The sequence below is a fragment of the Petaurus breviceps genome, unplaced genomic scaffold (genome assembly GCF_028583685.1).
Source record: "Petaurus breviceps papuanus isolate PSGF00001 unplaced genomic scaffold, PetGlider_PUasm1.0 120, whole genome shotgun sequence".
Taxonomy (NCBI): domain Eukaryota; kingdom Metazoa; phylum Chordata; class Mammalia; order Diprotodontia; family Petauridae; genus Petaurus; species Petaurus breviceps.
This window is the reverse complement of record NW_027185627.1, coordinates 821,508-843,396: the sequence shown is the minus strand read 5'-3', so window position 1 is coordinate 843,396 and position 21,889 is coordinate 821,508. Positions and strand designations below refer to the sequence as shown.

At 44.6% G+C, this 21,889-nt stretch overlaps 2 protein-coding genes across 7 annotated transcripts; one reads left to right on the top strand and one right to left on the bottom strand.

The window, feature by feature from the left end:
- The first annotated feature begins 13,679 nt into the window (after positions 1-13,679).
- Positions 13,680-17,938, top strand: ARHGEF39 (Rho guanine nucleotide exchange factor 39). Of its 6 annotated transcripts, none has more exons than XR_011168497.1 (9): positions 13,680-14,078; positions 14,198-14,292; positions 14,386-14,506; positions 14,670-14,785; positions 15,691-15,761; positions 15,927-16,043; positions 16,224-16,562; positions 17,483-17,571; positions 17,713-17,938. XR_011168497.1 is itself a non-coding variant. In XM_069089010.1 (9 exons), the coding sequence occupies exons 1-9, from the start codon at positions 13,947-13,949 to the stop codon at positions 17,726-17,728; spliced, it is 996 nt and encodes a 331-aa protein (XP_068945111.1). In that variant the 5' UTR covers positions 13,703-13,946; the 3' UTR covers positions 17,729-17,938. The 6 variants fall into 6 exon arrangements, 3 of the variants coding, with proteins under 3 accessions (XP_068945088.1, XP_068945111.1, XP_068945102.1); XR_011168495.1 differs by having other exon boundaries at positions 13,696-14,078; positions 15,927-16,055; positions 17,716-17,938; XR_011168494.1 differs by having other exon boundaries at positions 13,696-14,078; positions 15,927-16,055.
- Positions 16,604-19,171, bottom strand: CCDC107 (coiled-coil domain containing 107). The gene is made up of 6 exons (XM_069089028.1): positions 19,022-19,171; positions 18,812-18,942; positions 18,656-18,719; positions 18,496-18,577; positions 18,309-18,415; positions 16,604-18,217 (listed from the first exon to the last, which is right to left on the bottom strand). The coding sequence occupies exons 1-6, from the start codon at positions 19,134-19,136 to the stop codon at positions 18,012-18,014; spliced, it is 705 nt and encodes a 234-aa protein (XP_068945129.1). The 5' UTR covers positions 19,137-19,171; the 3' UTR covers positions 16,604-18,011.
- Positions 19,172-21,889: the final 2,718 nt, after the last annotated feature.

Genomic DNA, 21,889 nt, shown 5'->3' with positions numbered 1-21,889 from the left:
ATATCTAAGACAATGGTACAATATCATAAGAAGAAACTTTGAACTCTAAAACAGAAGTATTAGGTCTAAGTTCTAAATTCGGCATTTACTCACTTCATGACATTGAGCAAAGAAAGAACATTCGTTTCCTCCTCTGTCTTCTATGATCTTTCTCATTAATCCTGAAAGTGGCTTACTGTTGCCTGTTCTTTCATATTCTCTCCCTTTCCTCTCCCTGGGACCCTCGGCTTCCCTCCTCCTCTCTCTTGCTCTCTTTCATCCCTCCCTCACAATAGTGGAGAATATTTCTTCCTGTCTCTCTCTCAGTATTTCTAACTCCTTGTCTCTCCAGTCTCTGAACAACAACAATGATGATGATGATGATATAAGATCACCTGACATTTATATCTTGCCTTAACATCTCTAAAGTGTCTTGTGGCTTGATTCTCATAATAATCTTGTGAGTCAGGTGCCATTATTATTATTATGAAGAAAACCTTAGGCTAAGAGAGAGGTTAAGTGACTTGCCCAGAGTCACACAGTGAGTGAGTGATAGTGTGAGGCTGGATTTGAACTCAGGTTTTCCTTCCTGATACCAAGGCAGAACCCTAGCCACTATACTGTCTACGTAAGGATGTCAACTTTGACCCCAAGCCAGTGTTCACTACTGGAAACTCAGAATGTGTTTTCAGAGAAGACAATGGGTTGTACTGGATGTATTCAGCCCATATTGACTAATCACTTTTCCTCTACCCATCTTACTTGTGGTGAGTAAAAGATGAAATGACTGAGGAAATAAAGGTTCAGTCTTCTGAACATATCAATTTATTAAGCAATTGTCCAACAAACCCAGTACAGACCTCCTTAGCTTAATCCTGGACCCGGAATATGGAGAAGACATTAGAAACACCAAAATATTTTTAAAACAATTAATCAAATAAGACCAATTAATTAAAAGGAAACAATACAACATTAGGTAATCTGATTTCTATTTGAGTGAAAGATTAGGGACTTTTCAAGTCGGGAAGGGGAGAGTGAATAGGCACAATTCCCCAAATTCAGAAAAAAGAGATGGCCCACTCCCCATCACACTCCACATCACATCAAGTGTCTGTAAGCAATCAAAGGAACATGAAAAAATAAGTGATTCATCAGTATGGAGCCCGTTTTCAGATAAAACGTATGGGCTGCTTGAGATGTACAGTTGTGAGATAACCTTGCAACAACCTTTGGATCTGACTTAGTTTCTGAGTTTCTGGACCGAGGTCCATAACCTAGGTCCTTAGTTAAAGGCCTCTAACTAGCAGGTAGAGATGGTCCAGCTTCACAGACATATGGGGCTAGGTTCATACAATGCAATAAGGTTTTCTCCCAGTTCCTTCAATTTAATAACATTTTCTCATGTGACAGCTAGATCCATAATTGAATAACTACAGAATTAAGTCACAAGATGGAGTCTGTGGTTCACTCAATTTCTCAAATTAACCATTTGCTGTCCTCATCCCTTCAATTAGCTCAATTTCCTCATCCTGGACTGTAGTACCAGTTTGGTGATTGAGGGAGAGTGGGGTGGACCCCTTTTTGACCCTCTTTTCCTAGGACGGTATCTCCAATCACTTAACATCAAGTCTTTTATCATGATGGTCCCTAGGACCCAGACATCTAGCAATATGGAGCATCTCCTCTCTTGTCTCTTGTGGCTGGACCCCACAATTTCACACAGAATTGTTGTTTTTTCCTGTTTCTCCAAGTTATCATATTTAGAGTAGGAAAGAACACTGGAAGCTATCTGGCTCAACATCTCCATTTTACAGATGAGGAAATTCATCTATAAGGTGCCTCCCTGGGGTCCAGACTCAAGTTGTGTCTTCTGATATGTTTAAACAACTCTGGGGTGTGTCTCAGGGGCCATTCTTCTAGTGGCTTGGGACTCCTAGGAATTCCCTTGTTGGTGAGTCAAGGATCACTCAGAGCAGTATCTCCAACCACTTAGGGTTTGTGTCTTGAGTAACTCTGAAGCAATGTTTGCAGTTACCCAAGAGCCTTACTTCTAGCCATGGAGGTCATGCCTCCAGTCCTTGGGGCTTGGTTTCTGGTCACTGTGGAATCAGGAATCTAGGCCTACAATTTTGTTTTGCTTCTGAAAACTTGTCATTACTTCTAAAGGCTAGATAGACTAGATATTTCTATTGTGAAGCACTATGGAAAACTTTGCTTCCTTCCGGGAGAACAGTGAAAATATATGCTAGACTTTCTGACATCAGTTTCCCATTAATTTTCTTTTCTTTTCTTTTTTGCTTTTTTTTGGAGGGCATTTGGGGTTAAGTGACTTGCCCAAGGTCACATGGCTAGTAAGTGTTACGTATCTGAGGCCAGATTTGAACTCAGGTCCTCCTGACTCCAGGGCTGGTGCTCTATTTACTTCGTCACCTAGCCACCCCTACCCATTAATTTTCAACTCCCTACACCTGAGGATATTCCAAACCACAGCTTGGATGCTGAGCCCCACTGATGCAGGTTTGTATCCCAGCTCTGTATGCCTTCATTTATTTTTAACACTTCCACTTTTCTTATGAACTTTTCAATAATCAATATTCAGCCAACATTCAGAGGTAGCTGGTGGCTCAATGGTTAGAGTGCTGAGTCTGGAGTCAGGAAGATTTGAGCTCAAATCCAGCCTCAGACATTTTTTGGGTGACCTTGGACAAGTCACTTAACTTCTGTTTGCCTCAAGTTTCCTCAATTGTAAAATGAGGATAAAAATAGCACCTACCTCCCAGGATCAAATGAGAGAACTGTAAAAAGTGCTTAGTGTAGACCCTGGCACATAATAGGTGTATAATAAATGCTAATTCTCCTTCCTCCCTCAACTAAAGAACAAAAAACGATGTGCCACATAGTTCATTTTAAAACAAGTTAATATTCAATTCAACAGACTAGTAATGAAATTGTTTGGTTTATTTTTATGTCCATTCTGAACTTTTAATTTTCTCTTTGAATCTTTGTTTTACGCAGATGTTTTCTTTTTTGCATCTCTGTGACTTCCCACTAATTCATTCTTCCTCACTGCTCCTAGAAGAATGTGTGTGTGTGTGTGTAAAAAGTTACAAACAAACCACATCAACACATTTGTCATGTCTCATTCTGCACTTCTAATCCATCACCTTTTTGTTAAGAAGCCAAAGGCAAGCTTTATTATTCTTTGTCTGAATTCATGTTGGGCTGTTGCAATGATCAGGGCTCTGAAGTCTTCCCAATTATGGTGGTCATAGTATGCCTTTGTTTATCTCCCAGCTTTGTATATCCTCATTTCTCTCATGTGCTCTGTATTACCCTCTATCATTTTGTCCTCTCAAAAGATTTAAGAAAGTCCAGCCCAGCTCTAACTTGAAAAGGATCTTCTTCTTAGTATTTGCTCAGACTGTATCTATATTCCTTCATCACAACTATAACATGAAAACTACGCCTTGATTCAGCAAGAAATAGTAGAACATGGAGTTGTCTTCCAAATCATTCAAAGGGAGAGTCTATAGTTATCCAATCTTTCATCATCTTGTCTCCAGTAACTTCAAAGCTTACCACTTCCAATTGCTTAGGACTTACCTCTCCAGTCACTTGGGATGGAGTCTTTTGTTCACTCGGAATCAAGTGTATCCCAAGTAAGGAGCTTTCTTCTGGTGGGGGAGACAAGTCACCTATTCGGGTAACTGCTCTGTGAGAGGTATGAAGGGGGTAGAGGGACAGAAGGACTGCAAGGATGAACCTGTTTGTCTGTTGTCCAGGTCTGGAGAGACTCATTGTCAAAGGGTTGGCCACCAGGTAAGGTTTTTTTGTTGTGTTGTTTAAACATATCATCTCATTATTCTGCTTATGGAGGCTTGTAGGGTTTATGGGAGGAGTTGCATGGTCCTTATAAACCATGGGGAACTTGGCATCAGGCCAGGCCCAGATTCCAGACTCAGATTACCTAATCACACTCTCCATTCCGCTGCTATAGTGCTCAGTCCCTGTATTACTTCCATTCATCCCCCCACCCCATTTCTTATAGAAATACTACCTATATTTCAAGAACCAGATAAAATGAGGCCTTTGCCAGGAAGTCTCCCCTGATTCTTTTTCACTCTATCCCCTAAAATTCATTCAACAGTGACTACTTGATATATGGAATGCATTAAGCTAAGCAGTGGGAGAGAGATGCTAATAAAAATAAGATATAATCTCTCCCTCCAGGATTTCATAGTCTGTTGGGAGGAAAGAACATGCACACAGATAATTAAATATAAAACTCATATGCAATAACACAGGGAGGGAGAACATCAGTAATAGGAAAAGCCTGATGTAGGAGGTGGTGTTTGAGCTGGACCTTGAAGGAAGCCAAGAATTCTAATTGATGGAGGAAGAAAGGAAAGAAGGAAACAAACATTTATTAAGCACCTACTAAATGCCAGGTCCCATGCTAAGCACTTTACAAATATCTCATTTAATCTCTGTGACAACCCTGAGAGGTAGGTGCCATTATTATCTCCATTTTATAGATGGGGAAATTAAGGTAGACAGAGGTTAAGTGACTTGATCAGGGTCATACAACTAGGAAGTGTTTGAATCAAGATTTGAACTCAGGTCTTTCTGTCTTGAAGTCTAATGTTCTTTCCACTAGGTAAGAAAAGACTATATTTTAGGCTTGGAAAAACAACAATCTAAGTAATCAGGGGAAACTTTGCAAAGAAAGCAGCATTTGAGATGGGACTAGAAGGATGGGTAGAATGCTGAAAAAGGCTTCCAGACATAGGGAACAGAGAGGAGTCAAAACTATGAGACTGGAGCCTAGAACAGCAATTGGGTTGGAATAAGAGAATACACAATGGGTATTAGTGGGAATAGGTTGCAGCCAGATTGTAGAAGGCCAGAATACCGGTCTAGGGAAATTGGATTTTGTTGAGTAGGCAATAGGGGTTTCTAGGTATGTTGGTGACATGATCAGAGCCATGAATGAGGAAGTTAATTTGGCAGTGGTGTGTAGAACAGATTGGAGGGGGAAGAGATTAAAGGTAGGAGATCTGTGAGAAGGTACTAGTCCAGGCGGGTGTTAAGGAGCTACTTTGGAAGAAGAAATGGTCAACAGGGGGAAGAATGTAAGAGAGATGCCGTAGAGAAAAGCTGCAGGCCTTGGTGCTTGATTTGATGTACAGGACCAAGGAGAGAGGCCTGAAAGATGATGCTGAGGTTTCTAACGTGGATGATTGAGAAAATGACCATGGCACTGACAGAGGAAGGGGAACTAAAGAGAGGAGTAGACTTGGGTGGGGGGAGATAGCATGATCTTTTGCTCTCAGAGCTGTAAGCTGCATTTTTCTCAAGCACTCCATTTTGTATTCTACAGGAGTTATTTATGTATGTGTCATATCCTTCTATTAGCTCAGGAGGGTAGAGGATGTGCATTATCTGTCCTTCTATCTCCCCAATGCCTGGCACAGTACTCTGCAAATAGAACGCATTCTGAAAGCAAGCAGATGTCTTTTGTTAAAACTGGAGGGTGAATATCAGTTGAATTACTTTGTTTGCTGGGTAATGGCTATCTCTTCCTATTCCCTTCCTTATTTGGGAAGAGGGAAGGGAGCTCTACCTAGTCATTAAGCACCTCCTTTCTGGACATCCCTGTTCTGGGGCTACATAGATAAACAGGAGAGGGATCCTACCCTCAAGGAGTATACAATCAAACAGAAGGAAGGACAAGTAGATAAATGATCCAAAAGCTGCAACCTATGATCCAGGGCTGTAGTTCAAATAAACAAGGTTCAGTCTCAGGGGCTGACTCCCAAAAAGGTCATTTTCTCTTTTAGCCCGTGACTCTCCCAGAGTTATTCTAGGAAAATCTCCCAAGGACAGCTTGTGTCTAGGTGTCCACAAATGTGGGCAACAGGATCCTCAGCTTCCATACAAATCTTGCTCAAAGTAAAAATCAAAAAAATCATGTTGGGTATAAGGCAGTGCCAAAGGGGGAAAAATCCACGTTAACACTATGCTCTGAGTTTTAGGCAAAAATCTGCCAGTAACAACTTGATTCAATTTAACGTGATTCTAAATGCATGCATTCTTGTTCAGAGAGAGAAATGTCCAAACTGCCATGATCCCCCTCCCCCCCATGCCTTCAGACATGCTTCTCTACTCCAAGATAATTGAAGGTGACGTCTATGGGAACAGCTATAATGTGTTAAATTATAGTTTTGGATTAAAGGGGAAGGAAATAAGCATTTATATAGCACATATATATATATATTACTGTTGGGTGAAATAAATGCTATTGTAGAAGTATATAGAGTTGTGTGTAGAGGGTATATAAATATATATACATACATACATACACACAGTGGTGTGTGTATATATATATATATATACACATACATATACTTACACACATATATAAGCATACTTCCACAACAGCATTTATTTCACTCAACAGTAAAATATATACACACACACACACAATACTGGTACCTATACACATGTATACACACACATACATAACTATGTCTATAATGTGCACATATTACATGTGTGTGTGCACACATGTAAAATATGATTGCAGGCCTGGTGTTAAACACTTTACAAATATTATCTCATCAAATCCACACAACAGCCCTGGGAGGTGGATGCCATAATGCCCTTTTATAGCTAAGAAAACTTAGCTAAACAAAGGTTAAGTGACTTGCCGAGGGTTATAAAGCTAGTATCTGAGTTGGGATTTGAACTCAGATGTTCTTTTCTTTGGTTTCTCTTTTTTTGGAGGGCAAGTGGGGTTAAGTGACTTGGCCAAGGTCACATGACTAGTTTTTGTGTTGTGTCTGAGGCCAGATTTGAATTCAGGTCCTTCTGACTCCAGGGCCAGTGCTCTATTCACTGTGCCACCTAGCTGCCCCAAACTCAGATATTCTTGACTCAGGTATAGCACTCAATCCACTAAGACACCTAGCTGCTCTTGGATTCAGTATCAATATTAATATCACAATCCTTTCCTTGCTGAATAATAGAAGACATTTGTCTGTCAGACTAGTTGCCTCAGGGGATGGGGAAGGCAAGGATCTAACTAGAGCAGGGAAGTTAGAAAGGGGAGGGTAAGATAAGAGGTAAGTATAGCCACACTCCTAAACCTGTTTTAAGTAGAAGAAAGCCTTCTATATACTTTCCTAAAGGGAAAAGTTTTCAAGAGACTTAGAGTAGAGAAATATTTATTTCTTAATATTTTCAGTTGAACTAAAAAGAGTTTGAATATGCTTCCACAATAGCATTTATTTTATCCAACAGTAGATATAAAAAATGCAAAGAATTCAAAGGAACCACAAACATCCTAAAAACATGTTAGACTCTCACGGTAGTTCTCTTCAGAAGGGATTCAATTTGGAGTTGTCATTGTGAGCCCTTTGGCATTCTGGTAAGTCTCTAGATTTTCCATTCTTGTAGTGCCCCCTGTGGTTCGGACTTCCCCAGAAAGGAAGCATGCTTTGTAAAGGTGGGATAGATAACCTCCTATACCCTTCACTATCTGAATCATTCCTGGGAATAGAAGGTGTGACAGTTATGATCTCCTGACCCTCAAGTCATGGCTTTAACCCTTCCTGTTTCTCTGGTTGCAGGGGTTATGTGGGCAACCGTCTTCTTTCTCCAGGATACGTAGCAGTTAGGAAATCCTCTCAGAAGTTTAGGTAGTCAAACTTTCAAACTACTACCAAGACAATCTGTTGTGCTGATCAAGAAGTATCTATACAAAAAGCCTAGATTCTGCCTAGGAAAGCTTCCTGTCTGGCTGAATTCTAGGACTCTTGAAATCAGGGACTATTCTCAGTGCAGATGTTAAGGCTACCCAATACTCCCTTTTATGGCAAGAGGGCTAGATTTTAGGATAATGCTACATAAGAAAACCCTCTTCTTTAACTAGAAGGAAATATTCCAAGGCTCTAGAACTTGAGGTTACCCATAAGGCACCTTCCAAGGCTATCCCTATCCAAGACATCTTCCTTCTCTGGCTAGAAAACTAGACTCCAGAATCCAAGAAATACTCTAGAAATACAATGATCTAAGACAATCCCAAAGGCCTAATAATGAAGCATGCTATCCACTTCCAGAGAACGAACTGATATTGTTTGAATCCAGACTTACACATGCTATTTTTCACTTTCTTTTTCATTTATTCGAGTCTTCCTATACAAAATGACTAATATGGAAATGTTTTACATGTTTGCACATGTATAACCTATATCTTATTGCTTACCCTCTCAGGGAGTGTTCTGGGAAGAAGGAATATAGAATTTGGAACTCAAAACTAAAAAAAAAAACAACCAAATGTCAAAAAATTAACATATAATTGGGGGGGGAAATTACATTAATATATATGTGTGCATATCTGTGCATGTGTAAAATACTGTAACAATCCTCCTTCCTCTAGGCCTAGGAGGTTGGCATTTAGTAATATTTCAAGAGCTAACCTGTCCAAATGAGTGGACACTGACATCTTCTGCTCCCTGTAATTGGACTAAGACTTTTTTTGATATTTTGACATAAACACTTTCCCCTTGGGCTTTGTGGTTAGGAAAACTATTAATCAGCACATAGAAGTCTTCTGTATTTCTTTGTCTCAAGCTGTTTATTACTGGGGGGGAAAGAGACCATTTGCATGCTCTGGTTTTCTGCTCAAACACATCTCTGCTCTGTTGCTTCAGTGGGTCTGGCTTCTTAGCCAGGAAAAGATAAAGGGAGAATGCAGGTCTGTCATTTCATTTTTAAAAAAATATTTTTTTCTTGAAAGGTAGAAAGGGGACAAGTTTTAAAACGCTTTATTTGTCCTTTATATTTGTAGCAGGGGTGATCAGAGGAGCGACTCATCAGCTGAACTGGGGGACCTCCCTGAGAAGCAGAGTATGAATGCCCAGTTCTGTGGGAAGCATGGCAGATCAGTGGTCACCTGTGATCACTCTTATAATGCCTTTTGCAGGTGAGGTTTTAGATGGGAAACCAGAGAAGCAGAGGTGGAAGTGAGGAAGAACCTTCCAGGCATGGGAGACATCCAGTGAAGAGACATAAAGTTGGGGAAAGGGGGATGTTATATGTGCGAAATAGCACATAGAGAAGTGTTGCTGGAGTTCTGACTACATGAAGGAAGCAAAGTATAAGAAGATTGGAAAAGTAGGAAGGAACAAAGTTATAAAAGGCTTTAAAAGATAAAGCAAACATGTAAAACATATTTGGTCCTGAGGGAATAGGGAGCTACTATAGGGGTTTATTGGGTAAGGCTGACATGGTCAGATCTGTGCTTTAGAAGAAATCACTTTGGCAGCTAAGTGGAGTGGGGAGAGTGAGCAGGGCCAAGAACTCTAAGGCTATTGTAGTAGTCCGGATGAAAAGCCACAAGGCCCTGTACCAGGGAGGTGGTTGTATGAGTGGAACAAGGGGATGTATATGAGAGATGTTGTAGAAGTAGAAATGAAGAGTTTGGCAAGAGACTGGATATGTGATAAGAATTCAAGTTGAGGAGAGAGGTCATGAGCCTTGGGGACTGGGAATAGTAGTGCTCTAGATAGTAATAGGGAAATTAGGAAGAGAGAAGGGTCTGGGAGGAAATATAATGAGTTCTATTTTGGAGAAACAGAAATATTGAGTTTGAGATGTTGACAGAACATCCAGTCAGATATCCAATAAGCAGATGGTGTTGGGAAACTGGAGGTTGGGAAAAGGGGTAGGGCTGGACAAATAGATCTGAGAATCATCTATATAAAAATGACAATGACAATTCCATGTTAATTGAATCTATGGGATCTGATGAGAGCACCAAATGAAACAGCAGAGGAAGAAGAGAAAAGGGACTAGTGTTTTGGGGAATATCCTCCCCCTTGATTTATGGAGCATGACCTGGATGAAAATGCAGCAAAAAAGGTCCTGAGGAGAAGATAACTAAAGAAAAGGAAATATCAAGGAAAAGAGATTAATGGACAGTGTTAAAGGTAACAAAAAGGTCAAGGAGGATGAAAATGGAGGGGAAAAAACCCCAATAGATTTAGCAATTAAAAGAACATAGATAACTTGGGCGAGAACTTCTTTTAGCTAAATGATGGGGTCGGAAGCTGGATTGTAGAGAAGTGAAAAGAGAGAGAGGAAAAAGAGTCAAGGCACCAGTCATAACCAGCTTTCTCACGATGGTAAACCATGAAAGGGAAGAAAGATATAGGATGGTATCTGGGTTTTTGTTTTGTTTTAAGGATGAGAGAGACATGGGTTTGGTTTGTAGGCAGTAGACAGTGAGAAACTAAAGATTAATAAGAAAGAGGGAATGAAAGAGTGGGAAATCTGCTGAAGAAGATGGGATGAAATGGGATCACGTGACTGTAGAGGCGTTTGCTTTGGCAAAGAGGACCACCTCTCCATGGCAGAGGTGGGTAAAGGCAGAGATGATGCAGGAAGGTATTTCAATGTGAGATGAGGAAAAGGGAGAAGAGGAAGTTCATGGACATGGAAGTGGACCGCTTGTGGGTCATGGTAAGGTCAAGGATATGCCTGATTGTATTTGTGTGTAGCTGAAGTGAGGTGAAGGAGTAGGTCATTGGTTTTGAGGAGACTGAAGAGCAAGGAAATCAGGGTGTTTGAGGGAGTATTTCTATGAATATTCGAAGTCCTCGTGTATAAGGGCAGAAGTTGGGGTGAGAGAAAGACTGTGAGCTCAGTATTGAACTTAGGAAGGAAAGAGGGTGGTTAGGAATTGGTAGATAATTGCTATCAGCCTCTTGATTTGATGATAAATTTACATTGAATGAACCTCAAAGGAAGAGAAAGATGCTAATAGGGGCAGAGTCTAGAAGTAGCAATGAGGAGCAAGGAGTAGTCTGAATGCCCACCCTTGGCTGGTGATGGGGAGGGGGGGAATGGGGAAAACGAACCAATAAAGGCACAATGGAATAAGTAAAATTTGAATTAAACCTTGAAGGAAAAGAGGGATCTTCAACAGAGAGGGACATAGATGAGATGGAGAGGATGTCCACTCTAGGTATCAGGGACATCGTAAGCAAAAGCAAAGGGACAAGAGGCGAGGATAAGAAAGGGGGGCAGAGTGGATCGGGTTGGCTACGTATTAAGAGGAGAAGCATAAGAAAATGCTAGACACGTTGGAACTAGACCATGGATAGCCTTGTATTTCAGAGTGAGAAACTTTTAAAAAATTATTCCTCCTCTTCCAAGATTCCTCATCCTGGTGGGGAGGTGAGCCTGGGCTCTGGAAGGTTATACCAGGGGAAAACATGCTCCAACAGGTCCTTCCCAGCTGAATGGGGTTCTTAACCTGGGGTCTGTGAACACACACACACACACACACACCTTCAATATCACTAGTTTCCTTGACAGCCCTATAGATTTCCTTATATGCATTTAAAAACAATAGTTCTCAAAAGGCATCACTAGGCTACCAAAGGTGTCCAGCACACAAAAAAGTTTAAGAACCTTTAATTACATATAGTTTTACAGAATTGTATGAGCCTCAGGGATTTTAAATGACTTACCCTTTGTTGCACAGCTAATAAGTCTCAGAGGTAGGATTTAAATCTAGATTTTTCTGATTTCATATACATATTTCCCATTGGGTCACTCAATCTCACTTAGAGAAAATGGGTATAATATTTGCACTGTCTGCTTCACAGGGTTGCTATGCAAAAAGTACATTGTTAACCTTTAAAAAAAAAAACTTAAAAATCTGAGCTATTTTTAAAAAGGTCATCTTGGCCTACTTGATTTGGAATTAGAAAACCTGGGTTTTAGTCCTGGCCAGATCATTACTTGATGCTAAGTATTATTTCTGAGCCTCATTTCCTCATCTCCAAAATGGGTATCAGAATAGGTTCTTAGTGTTTGTTTGAGTTGAATATTTACATTGCTTACCTCACAGGGCTCTGTAAACCTAAAAGGGTGATAAAAGAAAATGAGTTAATAGCTTGAGAAATTTGAATACCATCCAGCTTACTGCTAGGTGGTTTTCTTCTACACATAGTCTTGAAGGCAGTACAGCATGATACACTGGAAAGGCCATTGGATCTGGAGACAGAAGACCTAGGTTGTTTATTGTTTTAAAAATAAATTTTATTGATGTTTTGGCTTCTTACATGTATAGTTTTCCTTACCCCACCCCACTTCCAGAGAATCATCCTATATAACAAATAGTTTTTCAAAAAAAAAAAAAAGGAAAAAATCAGATCAATACATTGGAAAAGTCTGAAAATAAGGACAATGTATATCACTTACGGACTTCCCACTTCTGAAAAGATGTGGGGTGGAAGTGTCTTCTCATCTCTTCTTCCAAAACATATTTATTCTTGATGGTTTTGCAGAATTCGTTTCTTATTTTCTGTGGGTCTGTGTCAGGTCACACATCAGTGTTCCCTGCCTTCGCATCTCTTAAACTCATCACTTCTTACAGCACGGTCCTACCCCATTGCATTCACTACCACAGTTTGTTTCGCTATTTCCCAGTCAATGGGCGGCCTCTAGCAAGACCCGGGTCCTCTGACTCTGGGCTGACCTTTGCATTCCGTTGTCCACATCAGTAAAATGAGGAGGTTGGATGAGTTTTTTCATTATTCTCCCCAATTCTAAATCCCATTATTTTGATTACAAGCATCCTTATCCTTGCTATTTGTGGAGCAAATTGCTTGTGATCAAAAACAAAGAGCTTCCTTGTGGTCCTTCCTGTGGCGTGGGGGGAGGGGAAGAGGAAACGGGGCTGCGGTTTTGTTTTTTTTTTTTAGCAATTAGGGTTAAGTAACTTGCTCAAGGTTACACGGCCAGCTATTTCTGGGTGTGGTGCTAAGTATCTGAGCCCGGATTCGATCCCAAGTCATCCCAAGCATCCAGGTGCTCTTACTTGCTGAGCCACCTGGCCACCCCTAGTCAACTCAGTCTGACTGAGTTGGAATTTATTTTTTTTTTTTTGGAAGGCAATTGGGTTTAAGTGCCCAAGGTCACATGGCAAGTTTTTGTGTGTTAAGTGCCTGAGGTCGCATTTGAACTCAGGTCTTCCTAACTCCAGGGCTGGTGCTCTATCCACTGCACCACCTTGCCACCCCGCGGCTGCGAGATTTAAGGACGGCAGCACCGCCGCAACTACGGGAAGAAGTAGGCAGGTAATTAGGCAGAGGGCGTGGCCGATCTCTGTACCCCCAGAGCAGGCTCCGGTACCAGGAGAGGTTTAGGAGCCTCTGAGCCCAGGTCAGCTCCAAGGACCTGCTCAGTGTCCCTGGAAACTGAGACCTCCTCGGCCCTCGACTCTGAGGCAGCCGATAAATGCTGCATCCAGTAGGAATTAATGGGAAGAACGCTGGCGACGAGGATCGAAGCCCTTCCTGCGCCTCTTGCTAGCTGTGGGATTTTGGAAAAATCGTCAGTAAACCTGAACCTCGTCAGTAAAAAGGGGAGTGCATCACTGGGCTACTTGGCTCGCCCCATACAATCCCAAACTACACTTCTGGTCCTCACCCCATCGGACCGAGCCAAGCTCTTGCCTGGGACAGGGAAGCAGGTCCTTCCCACCCCACCTAGAGCCAGCCAAGGACAGAGGGGCGGGGTGGAGTGTACGCATGCGCACAGCCGGAAACCCAGAGGGGAGGTGCGGAGCGCACCAGCAGCCACAGGCCTTCTTCGTACATGCGCAGTATCGGCGATGTCTAGGCCTCCGAGGCGACAGGGGGCGAAGTGCAGAATTCCCGGCCCCGGCCCCGGCCCCGCCTCCTTTGGTGGCGGTTGGAATTTGAATCCTGGCCGGTCCGGGTACCCGTGGCATTTGGAGTGGAGGAGGGAGTCGCCACTGACGTGGGTGTGTGCAGGGAGCGGGGAGGTCAGGGGCTCTTTTTCCCGGTGACCAAGCGCCCCCTCCCTGGCGGTGGAGGGGAGGGTTGTTACTGTTTCTATCGGGGCCCGGTCCGGCCCAATCCCGAACCCCCATGTCGAGCTCGGGGCCGCGGTGCCCGGTGCGTGAGCAGCGCGCCCGCTGGGAGAGGAAGCGAGGCCGCGCGGCGCTGGAGCTGCTGGAGACGGAGCGGCGCTACCAGGAGCAGCTGGGGCTGGTGGTGCAGGTGCGCGCGGGGGGCGGGGCGCGGGCGCGCGCAGGATCCCTGGCCTAATTCTGGCTGTCCACCCCCCGCCGCGCCCCCTGCCCCCTCCCACCCTGCGCCTCCGCCTCTCCCCTCCCCAGTATTTCTTGCGCATTTTGAGAGCTAAAGGGACCTTGCGCCCAGCGGAGCTTCAGGCTGTGTTCGGACCCTGGGAATCCCTTCACGCTGTCAGCCAGTGAGTAAGGACAGAAAGGCCGCTCGTGGGAGGCCAGTGGGATGGAGGGGTGTGTGCCTGCGGAAGGCAGAGGCCATGCTGTCTCCTCTGCAGAGAGCTGCTCCTGCATCTGGAGGCGGCCGAGTGGGGAGCAGGCCTGGAGAGATTCTGCTGCCACCTGGAGCTCTACACACGCTTTGCTGCCAACGAGGCGCGATCCAGGGCCATCCTCCAGGTACCCTACTTCCTCGGGATGCATTCCCGCTCTGGGCGTTTGTCCACTCCTTATTTTGTTGTGAGAGACTCTTGTGTGCACAAGTAACTGTAAAGGCTGCACCAACACCAGCCTGTGACCCTCTTACTGTTTTTCTTGTATCCCAAACCCCCCCTGAACTCAGAAGTGGCTGAGGAAGAGGCATTTCAGAAAGTTTGTACAGCTTCAAGAGGGGCGTCCTGAGTTTGGGAGCCTTCAGCTAGCGGACCTGCTTCCCTTACCACTGCAACGCCTCCAACAGTAAGTGACTCTCTGATTCCACCTGGATCCCTGCTCTGATGCTAACTTATGTTGACTGACCCTTACCCTAGCTCTGAACCAGTATGTCTTCTTCAGATCCATACCCTCAATTGGGAATCAGCCCTGACGGATATTGCTGGGCTTAAATCAGTAACGCCAGGATTTAGAATTCTGTCTTGGATATTGTGACTCTGGGCAAGTCACTCAATCCCTCAGTTTTCACTTCTGTAAAATAGGAATAATAGTGATAGTAGTACATACTGATTGGGCATGTTTTAAAGATCAACTGAAATAATGTATATAAAGGTAAAGTGTTTTGCAAAACTCAAACCATTAGATAAAGGTCAGCTATTGTTATTAAGACTAGGTTCTGTTAAACTCCTTTGACTGCCAAACACTGAGCATTGGTATCTTGTGATTTAAATACCCAAGTATCTGGTTATGCAACCCTTATCATAAATTCTTTTTGTCCTTGGGGAGCATGAACAAGATTATGACTTAGGTAACCTCAGGTCTGTAGTCCTTTGTAGAATTGTCCCTGTATTTATTCCCTCTCCCCATAGCTCAGTAAATATCTCTGAAATTCTGTCTTGGTTATTTGTGGCCTTGTGAGGTTTCAGTCAGGGAAATTGGGAAAGAGTGCCCTCTAGTCCTGGATGGAAGAACAAGGTTTGAGCACATACCCTGAACTGCAGACTGGTGTAGGAATTGAGAAAGTATTCAAGCCAGAGCTGCAAGAAACCAATCCCTTCTGAGCCAGAAGATGCAGAAATCAGATGTGCCAATAACAATATGCCTTGTAGAAAAGTGGCACTTTGAATAATGGATGACTGGATGTTTGCTTTTCCCAGGCCTAGTTGGGACAGGACTAATATCCCTAAGGCCTCAGTCTATTTGTGTTTCAGGTATGAAAACCTGGTTGTGGCTTTGGCTGAAAATACACGTCCTGACAGCCCTGACTATCAACAGTTCTCAAGTATGTTTTCCCTGAGCCAGTATCATTCTTTAATGTATTCCAGACTCCAAAGCTGGCCCCACAATTAGAACCCTGATCTTTAGTCTCATTTGTCTTCTTTCCTTAATACCTTGTTTCCAGTTACTTTATTAATCAAATGGCATTTTTTGGGGGTTGTCATTTTAGAGGTTGCTCAGAAGTTGAGTGAAGTCACCCAGCGGGTTAGTGCTATTGGTCGAGAGCACGAGAATGTCCGGCAACTCCATCGTATTCAGAGTTTACTCAGTGGCCGTCTGGCTAAAGGTCTGACCAAAGGTCAGAGCCCTAATCCCTATCCCTCTGGTACCTCTGTTCCACACAGGCCTTTAAGATCCTTCTCTCTCAACATCTCAAAAATACTCTTAGAGAAGCAGCACATTCCTAGTGTCATCCCTGGTCTTTGTGGAAAATGCTAACGCACCCTTCTCTCTCTCTCTATCACAGGGCGCTGGTTCCTTCGGCAGGGCTGGCTACTAGTGGTCCCCCCTAAAGGCGAGCCAAAGTCTCGAATGTTCTTCCTCTTTTCTGATGCACTTTTAATGGCCAAGCCCCGGTCTGTCCTACATATCCTGTATGGAGGGACCTTTGTTTGTCAGGCCCTCTACCCCATGGCCCAATGCCAGCTCCAAAGGATCTTTGGTCATTCAGGGGGACCAGGGGGTGGACTGCTCAGTGTAAGTAATGAGACTGGGGGTGAGGTAGGGAGACTGTTCTCTGGGGTAAGCCCACAATTCTTCTATTCCCAGCCTCTAGGTCAGGCCCACAACTACCCCCAACTCTAAGGTAAATGTTAAACATCTGCTCTTAAAAAAAACCCCAAAACATACGCACGACACACTTTTGAATTTAATCTGCAGCATTACATTATTAACATCCATCACTTTAAGTCTAGACAGTCAACAGAACAGTAAGTCAAGCCCCAATTTGTAGAGGACACACTGGCCAAACTGACAATCCTGCAAGACAGAGATGGGGCCCTAAACTTCCCTGAGTAACTTATTTAGATCTCTCTTAGGAATTTTTTTTTTTTAATTTATAGATACTATATAGGAGCATTGAACTAGAAGTGAGGAGACCTCAGCTTTAGTCCCACTTCTACCACAAGCTAGTGTATGAATTTGGGCAAGGTCCAGCCACTCCGGACCAGTTTCCTTATTTGTAAAATTAGGGGACCAGTCTAGATGATCTCCAAGGGTGCTTCCAGCTCAAAGATTGCATACCCTCTTAGTGTTCCAGGGTTTAAGGAATAAGGTCTGTCCTCCTGTCCCTTTCCATAAAGCTCAGACCTTAGCTCTGTTTGCTACCACCACCAAGCACTGTACATGACAAGCTGTGTGGTTCAGTGGATAAGAGAGCTAGCCTCTGAACCAATACTGGGCAAGAGTGTTCTACCAGGGGGTGGCAAATGGACTGCTGTGAGCCAAGAATGGTCTTTACATTTTAAAATAAGTTTTAGAAAAGTACAGAAAAACACAGTTTAGCCCATGGGTTCTAAGTTGTCAACCCTTGCTTTAGACAGCTCTGTAAGGTTGTAAATTGTAGAGAAGATACAGACCTCTCCTGCCTGGAAGTTCCCTCAATCAGTGGTATCACAAATCCAGTCCCTATCCCTATCCTTAACATCCATGTAGCCATTCCTTCCCTGGATGGCTTCAGGACTGTTTTCTGGGTAAGCAAAACAGTGTTCTTTCCCATTCCCCCAGCTTTCTTTTCCCCATGAAAAGCTGCTGCTCATGTCCACGGACCAAGAAGCCCTATCCCGTTGGTACCACAGTCTGACTGTAGCCGTCAGGTATGCCTCACATCTCCTCTGGTTCTAAGGACCTGTTTAGCTGTGTGCACAGTTACCATTTATGGACTCCACCTTCTCTCTAGCTCTCCTTGTTCTCACTCAGACTGGGGAGAAGGCTCACTTAGTGTTCTTTCTCTACAGCAGCCACACAAGGTAGAAGAGCACCTTGCAGCTGTTTCCAGTTAGATATAGGAAGTCTGACTGCTCGGAAGCCTCAGCATCCCTAGGACATGTGTGACTGGCCACTATCTGGTGGTAAAGAACACAGTGATGTGTATGATAAGGACATTTATGTTTGATTGAGCACATATGTTTTGGATGATCGAGTTGTATACTTATATGGAATAAATTTTATTTTTAAAACACCGAGCTTACTTCCTCAAATCTGAGCTTTGATTCCTCACTGGCTTTTCTAAAACTGGTACCATTCCCCAACCCTCTCAGTGTGTGACTTGGGTTCCTTCCATCCACTTCCTCCTCCTGAGCCCCCACTCCTTCCCATTTCCCTCACATTGGTCCCAGGAGACATCTGGAGCCCAGGCCTCAGTTACTCCCTCCTCTGGTTCCTCCCCCCAGCCCCCGGTCTGAAGGTCACTGTCATCATCTTCCTCAGCACTCAGGTCCTCATGGATAGGGGGGTTGTACTCTGTGTGTGGAGGGGAAGGGGGTAGCATGAGTCCTCAAATCAGATCACATCAGACACCAAACATCTGATATTCTACTCCAAGGGCCCCTACCTTGGGAAGCAACAGTGGTGTTCAGCCCCTTGTCCTTTAACAGCTGGCTGATGGTCTGAAGCCTTAGGGTCAGCAGGTCCTGCTGGGCTCCAGCCAGCGCGTCCACACTGCAGAGATGCCCAGTCAGGCCTTCTACCTGCCTCTTCCACGCCCGGCCACCCTCATCCCTGGCCCCACCAGCTCTCACCGCTCAAACAGAGGGTCCAGCTGGTCCAGCAGGCCGCCCAGGAGCTGCTCCGTCTTCGCTAGCTCTCGGGCCAGCTGCTCTTCTGGGGAAGGAAGGGACGGCATTTACCACTCCCGTGGATGGAGCCGGTTCCACCAACACCCCCCTGGCCGGCCCTCACCTCTGCGCAGAAGCTCCGTCTCGGCGGGCTTCTCCTCCGGGGACACTTCGGTCTCATCCTGTCCCTAGAACGAGGCAGGGCAGCTCGGTCCCCCACCACACCGCACGCGGGGGCTCCCCTCCCGGCGCCGGCCCAGCCCCCTCCCGGCCCCGGCACCTGCAGACACCGGCGCAGCACGAAGGCCAGGACGCCCACGGCGTACAAGGCTCCCAGGGGCAGCGGCCACACCCGGCCCGCCGCCCGCGGCTCCTCCAGCGTCCTCCGCAGCCCGTCTCGGGCTGGCTCCCCTGCAGAGCGAGGCCACAGTCGGGGTCACGACCGTCTCCGCCCGCGCCCCTTCCCTCCCCTCCTCCCGTTGCCCATTACCTGCGGGGGGCCGCGGCCCGGCACCGCCCTCGAAGACCTGGAATGCTGCGGCCAGGAGGAGCAGCGCCAGGGCGGCCGGCAGCAGCGCCTGGCCGCAGGGCGCCGGGGCCGGCATGTCCAGAGGGCTGTGCGAATTGGGGCGGGCAGACCAGCAGCAGATGCGGTGACGCAACTCGTGACGACACACGTATGTGCGCCTAGCTGGCCCTGCCCCTAACGACGAGCGAGCTCAGGGAGAGAGTGGCTAACGTCTTCATTTACATAATATATTCACCTAACTGGCCTCCAGGTGCATGCCGGACTCCTTTTTCTCTCAAATTCTTCAGGGATACTGTTTCTTTCGATGATTTTTCTGCGACATGTTACTTAGAAAAGTAAAATTAGAAAATTCTCTCTTGAAGTAAAAGGTTCCATTTCGGTTAGCCTGGAAATTATTATTATTATTGGTCTAACCACACTATAAAAGGCGCTGCGATTTCTGGGTCTTTATAAAGCTTGGGTAAGCCACTGTATATGAGGCGCTTGCTGAAGGCCTGTTTCCTAGGTTACAAACGGGGGACCTGTTCCCCACCCTACGCCTAGGGGAAAGTCCCCGGAGCTTTGGCAGAGAGTGCCACGCACGCATGTGCGCGTCTGGTTTACGTCGCAGCTCCCTTTACCCCGCCAAGAAGCACCTCTACTTCCGTAGGAGAGCTGAGCGGAGGAGCGCGGCGAGGCCCCCCTCTCTCTCAAGTAAAATAGTCACGCAGGCAGTGCACCCTCTGGTGCACCAACTGAACGGGGCTCATTCTCAGCGCGTCTGCTCTTTTTAGCTACAACCTCGAAATGTTGTTTGAGTCTATTGATAACTATCCTAGGCGACGGGGCATACACAGAGACAAAAAAAGAAGTCCCAGCTCCACGAGAGTTTAGTTTAAAAGGGGGAGATAATATGCAAACATTCACACAAGCAAGTGTTGAATAAATAGGAAGTAATTTAAAGAGGGAAGGAAGGCTCTGAAATTAAGACTCCTCTGTAGAAGGTGGGCTTTTTAGTTGGGAAACCAGAGGGATCAGTCGTTGGATCAGAAGAAGTAGAGCTTTCTTAGGTGTGTGCCACAGCCCAAGGGAATTTCAAGGAGTGTTTGTAGAACAGCCGGAAGGCCAGTGTCTCTGGACCAAAGACAGTGTCAGGGAGTAAGATTACGGACTGGAAGGATGGGAGTTAGGTTTATGAGGGCTTTGGATGCCAGAGCATTTTGTATCTGCTCTTGGAGGCAGTAGGGTGCCCCTGGAGTTTATTGAATGGGGCGTGGGTGGGGTGACATGATCTGCTTTTTAGGAAATTCACTGTAGTGGCTGAATGGAGGATGGACTGGAGTGGGGAGAAACTTGAGGCAGACAGATCCACCAGCAGGTTGTTACAGCAGTCCCCGTATGAGGTTATGAAGTCTTGCACCAGAATGACCAGATGAAAAAGAGAGATTGCAAAGGATAAATCTATAGGCTTTGGCAACAGATTAGATATGGGGTGTGAGAGGGAGTGAGGAACCCAAGATGACTCCTAGGTCACAAGCCTGAGGGACTGGGAAGATGGTTTTGCCCTCTACAGTGATAAGGAGAGTTTAGGGGGAAAGATAAAGAGCTTTGTTTTGGGTATATGGAGTTTGATATGTCTACTAACATCTGTTTCAAGAGATCTGAAAGGAAGAACGAGAATGGAGGTTAGCAAAGAGGTTAGATTTAAGAATCATCAGCACAGAGACGGTAAATTAAATCCATGGAAGCTGATGAGATCACCAAATGAGGTAGAATAGAGGGAGAAAAGGGCCCTGGACAGAACCCTGAGGTTAGTGAGTGTGATCTGGAAGAGGACCCAGCAAAGGAAACAGAGAAGGGTCAGGTAGGTAGGAGGAAAAGGTGTCCTGAAAACCTAGAGAGAGAGAACATCAAGGAGAAGAGAGGGATCAACTGTGTCAAAGGCTGTACAAAGGCCAAGGAGAATAAAGATTGAGAAAGGCTGTTGGATTTGGCCACTAAGAGATCACTGATAACTTTGGAGAGAACAGTTTCAGTGGAATGATAAAGTTAGAAGCCAGTTTGTAACCGACATGTACAAAAATATTTATAGCAGCTCTTTCTGTGGTGGCCAAGAGCTGGAAATTGAGGGGATGTCCGTCAATTGGGGAATGGCTGAACAAGTTGTGGTATATGAATGTAATGGAATACTATTGTTCCATAAGAAATGGTGAGCAGACAAGACTTCAGAAAAACCTGGAAAGACATATATGAACTGATGCTGAGTGAAGGGAATAGAACCTGGAAAACACCACACACACAGTAACAGCAACATTTGTGTGATGACCAACTTTGTTAGACTTAGCTCTTCTGAGCTAAGACAATTGATGGAAAATGCTATCAATGTGAGGGATAACTTGCAGTGAAGTTTCCCCATTCTGAACATTCTATATACATTCTTATTACTTTCTTATATTTTGTAACTAAGTTCAGTATTGTTTCCCCATATATATATATATATATATATATATATATATATATATATATGTCATTGTGTATTTCAAGGTAATGTAAGAGCTATTGAGTATTAATACAATTGATTGGATTAACTATTGAGACCAAATTAGAGGTGTTTTTAGTTTGGGGAAAGGAATGGTAGTGTGAGACTTAGCAAAGGGTTGTTTCTATAGAACTGCAAAAATTGCTGAAACAAGACTACTGATAAAAAGTACCAGACAGTAGCCTTGAGAAGAGTTGAGGCAGCAGCCTTGGGAAGAAGTTGGGTTCCCAGTTCCCAGAGAACTCCTAGATAATACTTAAAATGAAATAATGTAGAATAAAACGAGTTGGCAACAGCAGGTGGATTTGACC

What these genes read in the sequence shown, in the direction of transcription:
- CCDC107 (XM_069089028.1), bottom strand. Translation starts at nt 19,136, where the DNA reads ATGCCGGCCCCGGCGCCCTGCGGCCAGGCGCTGCTGCCGGCCGCCCTG. An exon ending in GACGGAGCTTCTGCGCAGAG is followed by an intron (nt 18,578 to 18,655) that starts GTGAGGGCCGGC and finishes TTCCTTCCCCAG; the next exon opens with AAGAGCAGCTGGCCCGAGAG. An exon ending in CTGGACCCTCTGTTTGAGCG is followed by an intron (nt 18,416 to 18,495) that starts GTGAGAGCTGGT and finishes GCATCTCTGCAG; the next exon opens with TGTGGACGCGCTGGCTGGAG.
- ARHGEF39 (XM_069088987.1), top strand. Translation starts at nt 13,947, where the DNA reads ATGTCGAGCTCGGGGCCGCGGTGCCCGGTGCGTGAGCAGCGCGCCCGC. An exon ending in TCCCTTCACGCTGTCAGCCA is followed by an intron (nt 14,293 to 14,385) that starts GTGAGTAAGGAC and finishes TCTCCTCTGCAG; the next exon opens with AGAGCTGCTCCTGCATCTGG. An exon ending in GGCTAAAGGTCTGACCAAAG is followed by an intron (nt 16,056 to 16,223) that starts GTCAGAGCCCTA and finishes TCTCTATCACAG; the next exon opens with GGCGCTGGTTCCTTCGGCAG.